The 11386-nt window shown below is 27.5% G+C and overlaps 1 protein-coding gene across 1 annotated transcript in view; it reads left to right on the top strand.

Moving 5' to 3' along the window:
• Positions 1–11386, top strand: part of LOC145186235 (uncharacterized) — a 101861-nt gene that overhangs the window by 26541 nt on the left and 63934 nt on the right. The window contains exons 4-20 of the mRNA XM_090094652.1: positions 145–291; positions 2981–3124; positions 3304–3447; positions 3850–3993; positions 4180–4323; positions 4477–4599; positions 4716–4841; positions 4924–5046; positions 5617–5760; positions 5888–6010; positions 6285–6428; positions 6635–6757; positions 7058–7174; positions 8293–8421; positions 8592–8673; positions 10639–10835; positions 10957–11076. Coding sequence (XP_089950778.1) covers positions 145–291; positions 2981–3124; positions 3304–3447; positions 3850–3993; positions 4180–4323; positions 4477–4599; positions 4716–4841; positions 4924–5046; positions 5617–5760; positions 5888–6010; positions 6285–6428; positions 6635–6757; positions 7058–7174; positions 8293–8421; positions 8592–8673; positions 10639–10835; positions 10957–11076 — 2274 coding nt within the window. The remainder of the gene's footprint in view (positions 1–144; positions 292–2980; positions 3125–3303; positions 3448–3849; positions 3994–4179; positions 4324–4476; positions 4600–4715; positions 4842–4923; positions 5047–5616; positions 5761–5887; positions 6011–6284; positions 6429–6634; positions 6758–7057; positions 7175–8292; positions 8422–8591; positions 8674–10638; positions 10836–10956; positions 11077–11386) is intronic.

Here is an 11386-nt window from a genome sequence, read left to right as displayed (position 1 = left end):
TGTTTCTTTTTAAAGGTTTTGCTATATTTAAGATATTTTATGCCTTCTTTGGGTTTTGTTTTGCATTGGATTTTATTTTGTAATTCTGTTGTTTTTTTTTACTTATTAATTAGTACTAATTTTCAATAATGTTTTATGTTTTAGTAGATGTTGATGAGTGTTCTTTAAAGATTTCTGGCACTGAATGCTCCAATACTTCAATCTGTGTTAATACATTTGGTTCATTTGTCTGTGAATGTTTATCTGGTTTTTCTCCTATTGGAAATCTTAGCAAGAGCACAAACTGTACTGGTGAGTTCATTATTTATTGGTTTTATCTGCTTTTCAATTTAATATATTCAATGCAGTACTTTTGGATTAAGTAATAAACATTAATTTAAATAAAATTTAGTGGTTTTTTTTTTACTGCATTTTAGCTTAATATATTTTATTTTATTAAAAACAATCTTTTACATATTTATTTGAATAAATTCAAAAACTAACAAAATTAGAATATAATAGAAATACAATTTATGTAATTAAATATCCTCAAAAAATAATAAAAACTGTATTTTGGTGTGTCATTTAAATTAAATATGTAATGTTTTATCAAATAAATTGAATCTGTTAAATTATTAAAATTACTGAAAAATTCATTTCAGTGTTTTTAAACCAATTTTTTAATTCTCCATTTTCAGCCTCTATTTCAATATGAAACCAACTGTAGTTTTTGCTTATGTTATGATCAACTTTGAGTTTTAATTGAGGTGGCGAGGTGGTGTCCCTTTAAACTTTATGTTTTTGTTTTTGCAAATGTTAAGTTTTATAGTTTTATGATTGAAATTGTTTTCTAAAATGTCAAAAGTTTGTTTGGGTTTATTTAAATCTAAGTTAAATTTGTTTTTTTTTTTAATTTAATTGTAAATTTTATTTGTTTAAGTTTCAGTTGATGAGAGCTTAATTTTAATTGAATAAAAAATGACAAATTTGTTTTGATTAATGAGTTGCTTGAAACTTAAGATTTATGAAAAGGAAGATATGAATTAAAAGTAAGATTTATGAAAAAGAAGATACGAATAAAAAGTTACAACTTTCTGTGAATGTTTAAGTTTCATATATAAAATGTTTTATAAATGTTTCAGTTTTCAAATAGCATTTTATGTGTGTGTGTTTGTGTTACATACATACCTACATACATACATTAATATATATATATATATATATATATATATATATATATATATATATATATATATATATATATATATATATATATATTAATGTATGTATGTATGTATGTATGTATGTATGTATGTATGTATGTATGTATGTATGTATGTATATATATACATGCATATATGTACCGTCCCTAATCAAATTATTAGTCCACAATTTTGTGTTTTTTGTCCTTCTGGTAGTAAAGCTGTTTTTTGTTGTTTTTTTTTCAAAAATACAGAATCAAATTTTGCATTTGTATAAAATATTAATACTTTCTAACATAAAATACACAAACTAATAATAATAAGAATGTTTGGTCTTTTAACTGGTTTTAACTGGTTTTAATAACTGGTCTTTTTCAACCAGTTATGCCTCATTTTTGATCTTTTCAATGGAAATTTCTCTATTTAATATCTCCCTTTTCAATGAGGGTTTAAATCTGGGGAGTTTCCTTTTAAAATAGCTATTAAAATAATGGAATTTTTTGAGAAGGTAAGATTTTTTGAATGGATTTTGTAGTGTAGTATGAGGCTCCATCTTGCATAAATATTTGGAAACCACTTCTTTAATTGAGGTAAAAGACAAGTTAAATAACTTTTTTGTATTAACCATGGCCTTTCCCACTGATGACCAATCAAAACATGACTTTAGGAGGATGTTTTATTGTCTGGATTATTTAATCTTCATGGGATTTTTTATTAAAAACCCTTTTGACATTTTGAGTCTTTTGAGTCATAATTTCAATTAAAGACTCATTGCTGAAGCATACCTTGAGAAAACAAAATAAATAATATCACATAAATATTAAGAAAAAAAATCTCATCATTGTATTATAAAAATATATATGTTATACATTTTATAATGTTATACATCATTGTACTATAATGTTAAATATTATACCAATTTCCAGTCAACTTCTAATCATTGTATCATAATGACTTACCAATTTCCAGTCATCAACAGCGAAACTACAATATTTCTTTTCCCAATCCAAGCTTTTTTTTTCTCTGGTCATTGGTTAATTTTAGCCTTTTTACTGTTCTTCTGCTTCTAATGCCCAATCCATACAAACATCATTGAACAGTGATTGTTTTTACATTTAGTTCCACCTTATTTAACTGGTAGTTGCAGAGGATGTAGTAAATCTATTTTCTTTTACTATTTTTACTAGCATTCTCTTATTCCTGGGTGTTACTTACTTTTTTCAACTGCAACTTGCCTTGTCTCAGAACACATAATTGGAGGCTCTTTTTAAATGTCTTGGATTTGCTTTACAGTGTGTCTTGATGCATCACATTTTCTTGATATTTCTCTTATTGAGTAATGCTTATTGGTCAAAAATATTGAATAATTGCTTTTTTTTCTAAGATTTAATGTTTTCGTTTTTTCCATTTTGTAATTTATACTTTTTAAACAATTTTTTTTTATTAAAAACTATTTTAAAAAAGATTAAAAGTGGTTTCTATAGAAAAATACATAACAAAATAATGAAATAATTGTTAAAATTTGTTCAAAAGTATATTATAATACAAATTTTATGTAATTAAATCACAATGGTTAAACAAAAAAATCACTACACTTAAAGAAAACATAACAAAACAGTGCAGATAACAAAACATGAATTTCGTGATTTAAACAGATGCCACTTGTCCCCCTGATATTGTTGCTACCTCAAACAAATTATTTTGTATTTTTTAAATTTTGAAGGTGTTAAGTTATAAAGAATATAAGTGTATCATAAATCTATAATTCATATTTTTCAATATTATAAAATTATGTTTAGATATTGATGAATGCCAATTGAAAAGTGAGGGTACAAATTGCACAAGTTCCTCTGCTTGTAAAAACACAAATGGAAATTTTATTTGTGAATGCTTACCTGGTTATTCCCAAATTGGCGTGTTAAGCAACAGAACTGTCTGCGTTGGTACTAATTATTTATCTTTATTTAAAAATTTTTTTCTATGTTTAAGTTTTAAGAGTTTAATTTTAACAGAATGAAATCCGTAAAAAAATATTTTGAACAGATATTTGCTTGACACTTTATGAAAGAGAATTTAGGGGTATTACTTAAAAATATGGTACAAGTTATGAAATTGTGTTTAGATATTGATGAATGCCAATTGAAAAGTGAGGGTACAAACTGCACAAGTTCTTCTGCTTGCAAAAACACGAATGGAAGTTTTGTTTGTCAATGCTTACCTGGTTATTCTCAAGTTGGCGATTTGAGCAACAGAACTCTCTGTGTTGGTAAATACTTTGTATCTTTATTTTAACATGTTTTAATTACAGCTGTGTTTTGTGTTTGTGAGTTTTAGTTTGATTTAAAAGAGTCAGTGAGAAATCAATTTATATCCAGTTATTTTGGAGACATTTTTAAAAAGTAAGGCATGAATAAAATGTTTTTGAAAAAAAGGGGTTAAATAGAAGCTATTTTTTAAATATAATCAGTAGCCTTTGAAAATTATGCGAAAACATTAAATGTCCTAAGAAGTTGTTTTTTACTTTTACTTTTAGCTATTTTCCACTTCAAGATATTTTTTTCCATAACAATATTTTTCTTGAAGTTATGTTTTTTCATTTTTTCTGTTGTTAACAAACCAAACATTAATCTGTGATTCGTTTTCTTCAATGTTATATAATTGTGTTTAGATATTGATGAATGTCAGGTGAAAAGTGAGGGTACAAACTGCACAAGTTCCTCCACTTGTAAAAACACAAATGGGAGTTTTGTTTGTGAATGCTTGCCTGGTTATTCCCGAGTTGGCGTTTTAAGCGACAAAACGGTCTGCATTGGTACTAATTATTTATCTTTATTTAAAATTTTCTTTTCTATATGTTTAAAATTTGAGAGTTTAATTTTAACAGATTGAAATCTGTAAAAAAATACTTTAATGAATAGATATTTGCTTGACACTTTATGAAAAAGCATTTAGGGGATATTACTTAAAAATATGGTACAAGTTATGAAATTGTGTTTAGATATTGATGAATGCCAATTGAAAAGTGAGGGTACAAACTGCACAAGTTCCTCTGCTTGCAAAAACACAAATGGAAGTTTTGTTTGTGAATGCTTACCTGGTTATTCCCAAATTGGCGCGTTAAGCAACAGAACAGTCTGCGTTGGTATGTTTGTATGTTTCTACTTTTATAATAATGGTGTTTTAATCTTTTATCTTCTATTTTATCTTCTGCACTTTATCTTGAATTTTCTGCACTTAACTATGAATGTTTGTATGAATGCATTATGATGTTGCATTAAATTTTTTCACTTTTTAGATATAAATGAATGTCTATCAACATGCAATTGGAGTCTTAGCAAATGTTTCAACACTAATGGTAGTTACATGTGTTCTTGTGAGACTGGTTATCAGTTAAATGAAAATAAGACCAGCTGTGTGGGTATGTGATATTTTCTTGACAGACTATTACATTGTTTTGTATTTCAAATGTTTAAAATGACAATATGACTTTGTTTACTACATTCTTTTTATGCTCTGTGTTTGAACACTTTTTAGATGTTGATGAGTGTAAAACTGAATGTAATTTTGGAAACAATCAATGCATAAACACAGTTGGCAGCTACTTATGTGCATGTCCAAATGGTTTTCAACTAGCTGGATCTGGTTCTACCAAATGTGTTGGTAAGTAGTTTTTTATATATTTATATTTCTTTGACTTTTAATGTTTAAGTTCTATTTTACATGTGATGTGTTTCTACTTTAGATGTGGATGAATGTAGTTACACATGCAATTGGCCAAATAGTAACTGTAGAAATCTGAATGGAAGCTATATTTGTTCATGCACAAATGGTTTTGAACTGAATGCTACAAAAACAGGATGTATTGGTAACTTAACTTAAGTTGTTTTGTTATTCATTCATTAGGACCTGGTTTTTATATTTAGTTACTTAATTATACTGAGATATGGAGAGATTTTACTAGCTAGATTAATTAGATAAGTTTATTTATATTTGGATAAAAAAAGAATGCAAAAGAATTTAATGCAATTTGAATTAGAGAAGTTTATTTATATTTGGATATCAATGAAAAAAGCAAGATTTTAGACATTAAAGTTTATAAGTATGTATTTGAGAGTAAGCTTAATTTTGTTTTAATTTAAAAGATTTATAATTTAAGATTTATTTAAAAGATTTCTTGTTGTAGATATATAATTTATATTATATATCTACAACAAGATAACATAATATTAATTCAAGCTATTATAATATTTATGAATCTTGTTGTAGATGAATATGAATGTGTATTAAGTGCCTTATTGTTTCTTTGAAATTATGCTGTACTGTAATGCTTTTGACTTTAAACTGCTTTGTGTTTATATGTGAATAAGTTTTTTTTTCTTTTTAATATCCATTCATTTTTTTTTGGTTCATAAAAGAATTTCTTTTTCATATACAGACGTTGATGAATGCAAGATTAAAAGCGCTGGCACAAATTGCTCTTCTGCTTCTGTCTGCACTAATACTGTTGGCAGTTTTGTGTGCAGTTGTTTGCCTGGTTATACTCAGAAGGGCTCACTCAGCACAAGTACTACCTGCAACGGTATGTTTTTGGTTTTTTGTAAAAACTATTAGAACTGTTTATTGATGATTTCACTAAAAGTATTGGCATGTTGTGTTTTTCATTACTTCCTACATTGACGTTCTATCAAATGGTGTGTTTTTTTTAGATATTAACGAATGTAAGTACACGTGCAACTGGCCTAACAGCAAGTGTACAAATCTCGTTGGAAGCTATGCTTGCTCGTGTCAAAATGGTTTTGAACTAGATGATACAAAAACAGAATGCATTGGTATCTTTACTTCAGTTGTTGTTTTTATGCATCAATGTGCATTTAATGATGTATTTATACACAGAATGATGTTTTCAGAGTTTTTTTGTTTTGCAGTTTTAGTGAAACACTATGGTTTCAAAAAATAAGAACAACCACTTAAATGTGATGTGATTAGTATTTGACTGGATATAGCAATTGATTGTTTGGTTTGAAATTGATAAAAGCCAAATTATAAATGTGAATTTGTTTATTTTATTGTTTTTTTAATTTTTGGTTATGTCTCTTTGATCAGACTTTGATGAATGTAAGAATAAAAGTGACGGCACAAATTGCTCTTCTGCTTCTGTCTGCACTAATACTGTTGGTAGTTTTGTGTGCAGTTGTTTGCCTGGTTATACACAAAAGGGCTCACTCAGTAAAAACACTGTCTGCAACGGTACCTTTTTTTCATTTATTTTTAAAACTTTTATAAAGATATTTTTAGAAAAAACTTTTTGAATGTTTTTTTTGGTTCAAAGAAGTTTGTATAATGGCTGCAACTAGTTATGATATTTGTTTAACCTTTCTTCTCTTTATAACTTAAAAATCACTATTAATCTTCAAACTCTGTTTTGATTCTTATTTGTTTCACTTTAAACTTAGATATTGATGAATGTAAGTACACTTGTAACTGGCCAAATAACAAATGCAAAAATCTAGATGGAAGCTATGAATGTGCTTGTGAGAGTGGCTTCAAATTAAACGCCAAAGGAACTGAATGCATTGGTAAAGTGTCATTTTGTATTTAAAGCTTTTTGTTTTTTTTACTATTTGGACATTAAAAATATTGGTTTGCAATCAAAGTTGAATTTCTTACATTTTTTAAAGTTAAAATGAATTAGATGACTTATAAGACTTTTATGGAAATCAAGACTACATATAATGTCATTTAAAAAAACTGGTTAGTCTATGTAGTAATAATACATTGAACAAAAGTTCAATATCAAATTTTGAAGTTTCCTGTTTCTATAAATCAATCAAAGTAGTTTCTATATTAATTTGTTGATAAACTTGGGAACAATTTAGATATTGATGAGTGTGCTACTACTTGTAACTGGACGTATAGTATATGCAAAAATACAATAGGAAGTTACAGATGCTCGTGTGAGGCTGGGCTGCAGTTAAATGGAACAAGTTGTGTTGGTAAGTTTTGTAATAAAAGAAACGCAAAAGCTTTAAAAGGTGTTTTTAGTTTTTGTAGCTCATGATTCTTTTTCCTCTTTTAAAAAAATTGTCAGTTGATTTTTCTTTTTTGTTAATGGTTGTATTTGGTTTTGTGATCAGACAGTAATCACTGTTTTATGCAGTTACTTTACAAGCACACTAAGTATTGTTTGAGTTTTTTTACAATATTAAAAGTTGGTGATATTTTTCTATTAGGCTTTAACAAGTATGTAAAAGTTTATATGAAAAAGAAGTTCTACAGCATTGAAATCATTTTAACGCCATCAAACACATAACAAATCAAATGAAAAAAAAAGAAAATGAGCTATTAAAGTGTCTTTTTTTTTTAAGTTGTTTGTCCTGTTTTGATAAGTGAAGAAGTCAGTTGTGTTAAAAAATATTGAAATTGTTGAGATTTAATGGTTTGATTAGAGTCCATTTAAGGCCATAATAAGGTGCTGAAAATACAATGCCATTTTAAGAATAATTAGAAAATTTTTTCATAACTTTAAACTTTATAGTTAAGTTTTAGCCATTTTTAAGATGGATTGTTCAAGCAATCTTCCTCATAAATACTTAGTTGTTCCTCTTAAATTTTAAGTAATTAAACTTAATGTATTCAAGGCAACCAATTTAGCTTTGTCTCATCTAATACATAAAGGGTGAAACTTCACAGGCAAATGATTAAAAAATACTATCTGGTTTTTCAACAAAGATTGAAATTCACACACAACAGCAAATGGTAAAAGCTTAGTTGTAGCCAACCAAAATAAATATCTTTAAAAATGCCAAAATATGTTTCTCTACTTTCTTTTTTAACTAAATAAAATAATTATGCTTAAAAAGTTAAAGCCTGTTGAGGCCTATTCTCCTCAAGAAAAGTTAATTACGAATATGCAGTTTCTCCAAAATTTTAAACTCTACTGTGAGCATAAGATTGATCAATAATACTTTAATACTTGTAATATAATTTTTCCAACTTCTCTCCTACCCCATTACCCCAATAAAATTTGTTTTATAAATAGAAAAATGTAGAACTTCAGTGATATTTTTCTTTTATGAGCTTTTGATTTGAAAAATCAGCTTGTTGCATTTAGATATTGATGAGTGTGTTGTTAATAATGCTTGCAATTGGACTTTTGGTGTTTGCAACAATACCTTCCGCAGTTTTGATTGCTCTTGCAGCGGAGATTGGATTTTGAGTGAAACTAACAACAGCTGTTCTGGTATATATTTTTTTTCTTTATTTTATTTTTTTATTTTAGTTTTTTTTTTTTTTTTTCTGAGTTTTGGTTCTCACTTTTTACTATTTGTGAATATATATGGGTGAAGTGTTTAAATGTATTTTTTTTTTTAAATTCGAAGAACAACTTAAAAAATTAAATTTGTATTTTAGGTCCTCCACCTTTGGATATAACTTCAACATCTTTTGTAATTGCTATACTGCCATTTAAAGATCTAGATGAAGAAGAAATAAAGTAATTTTGTTTTATTGATTCACTTCACTTTTTAAAAGTCAATTATACATTCTTTTATTTTTGCATGATAAGAAAAATTTTTAATTAACTATAAATTAATTAAAAATATTCCTTAACATTTAATTAGAGACCCGAGACCCGAACTCGGATCCGGGTAGTTGTTTCAGGTATTACCCTATTTTAAATATTCGGGTACTTACCCGAAAGTTATAAAATACCCGTTTCTTTTTTAATCGAGTAATACCGATTGTTTTTAATACCCGATACTTAATACCCGTAGAATATCCGTAAAAAATACCCGTAGAATCCTGGTTCCTGATACCCGTAGAATACCCGTAGAAAATGCCCGTTGAATACCCATAGAAATACCCGTAGAAATACCCGAAGAAGTAAAAATAGCCAAAACAATTCAACTCAATTCATTTATTACATTGAATTACAAATAACAAAAAAAAAAAAATCGAAAATACCAGATCGTGCGAAAATTTCGGTTCGAGGATCGGGTAATTTTTTTACCCAATATACCCGATTATCGGGTAATTTTATTACCCAATTTTCGGGTAAAGAAATTGGGTAATTTTTTTACCCGATTTTTGAGTACTTCTGCGGGTAATATTTGGGTAGTTTAAATCGGGTAATACCCGACCCGAAGGCTTGAATATCGAGTAACTAAAGTTATTAAAATTACTCGTCTACGGGTACCCGCGAGTATTCGGGTCGGGTTTTCGCTCCCTACATTTAATTTCAATAACAAGTAGCTTATTAGTTTTTCATTAGTTCACTTTTATCAAGTGCATGTAAGAAATGCACTGAGAAATATTGTAAAAATAAGACACCAAGTTTGAAATCATTTCCTTTATATGGCTTTCTTAATACATCTTTTGTAATTGCTTTATTGTCATTTGAAGATATAGATGAAGAAGAAATAAAATATTTTTGTTTTATTGATTCACTACACTTTTAAATAGACAATTATACTTTTTTTTGTACATTAAGAACAAGTTCCAAGAACTTCTGTAGTTCATTAAGTTCAGTAGTTTATTAATTTTTTGTAAAGCTTTTATCAAGTACATGAAAAGAAAAAAAGCAAAACATGAAAAAGAAAAACAAAAAGACACAGAAAGCTTTAAAATAAAGTGCTTCTTATTACTTTCTCAAACCAAATGATATAACTACTTTATTAATGAACTCAACCTCATTGAATTTTTGGGTACATAAATTTTTTTTTAGTTGCCATTTACATCATATCATATACTTTTGTTTGACATACAAGTAACTGAAACCATAGAATCTTTCTGTTTATGACACTTGCAGTTTTTATTTATTTGATCAAGAAATTGAGTAATTCCCATCTTGTCTTGTGGAGTAAGAAAGAGTCAAATTTCTTTGAGCTGAAGAAAAGAGAAAACAATGTCTGATCTAGGGCTATGATTATCTAACGTTAAAATAATTTTTCTTCTGATTAGTCATTAAACTCTTTCAATGTTGCCTAAAATGCCCACAATTGGCCACTCTTTATCTGTTGTTGTAATCAGCAAATGTGGAATCTTATTTACTGCCTCTGGAACAACAACTGGTAAAGTTAGCCCATTTAAATCTCAACCTGATGATCAAATTAAAAAAAATGTCAAAAGTGGAGTTAAATAATCTGCTCAAAGTATTTTGTATTTAAGGATTTTTAGTTTTATCTAAAAACAAACATAATATTTTTATCATAGCTGTGAATGACACAAACAGTTGGCTTGTGACATCTGTTCTCTCTTTACATTCTTTGACATCCATTTCTTTATCCAGCATTAACTAGTTGTTCCTTTAAGGTGTGCATTTTTCAGCCTTAAGCTTTTACTTTGTCAGCTAAAGGACAGCTAGAGGATATTGGTTGAATGAATGAAAAAAGTATTAAAAAGATGTAAAAGCTAAAAGAAAATATTAGTTTCTAAATTGATTAAAATTTTTTTTTTTTAGTCTTATTTATGTTATTCTTCAAAAACTTTCCAACTTAATCCGCCCTACAAAAGCACCAAATGAATATACTAAAGAAGATATAGATAACCATGTTGATGGTTGTTATCGAGTTGGAAAAGTTACTCCAAAAGAGAAAAAATTCAAGATTGGTGGATCAAGTTCAAAATCAAATCGCAAACGCAGGGATGCAGAAATCTGTAACTATAATTTACATTATTGGTTTTCTGTTTTTAACACCAAATTTAATTTTAGTGTTTCACAAGCTACTCTTTGATATTTGTTTACTTTCTATTTTTTTACTATTTTCATTATCTTAAGACGATAATTTTGCTCTGGCTGAAGGAGAGCCTTATGCCACATTTCTCCAAGCTGAAACTACTAACGGTAGCATCTTGAGCTCACCTTACTATCCACCTATAGTTGCAGTTGATCCTGATTGTAAGTTTGTTTGCTTTTTTTTAAGTTCTATTTTGTTTAAATTTTGATTTTTAAGATTTTGATACATAAAAAATCTACTTAAGCAATGCGTAAGTATTCACAGTAAGTATTCACTACATCGCTCAATTAAGATAAAATTTAAATAGTATTTTTTCAAGATGCTTCATTATGACTAGTGATAGGTTTGAAAATCTCTTCAATAAGCTCTAACATTCACTGGTTTTTTGTTTAAATTTTAAAGTTGAAATTTATGTCAACAAAACATTTTTTTGCTTATATACTTAAGCTTATATACTTAATAAGCTTATAT

This window comes from Hydra viridissima, unplaced genomic scaffold (assembly GCF_058129835.1).
Source record: "Hydra viridissima isolate aposymbiotic clone 2 unplaced genomic scaffold, HvirCarnegie_v1 scaffold_8, whole genome shotgun sequence".
NCBI classification, from domain to species: Eukaryota; Metazoa; Cnidaria; class Hydrozoa; order Anthoathecata; family Hydridae; genus Hydra; species Hydra viridissima.
The sequence above is the reverse complement of the archived record's forward strand: the minus strand, read 5'-3'. Positions and strand labels throughout refer to the sequence as shown.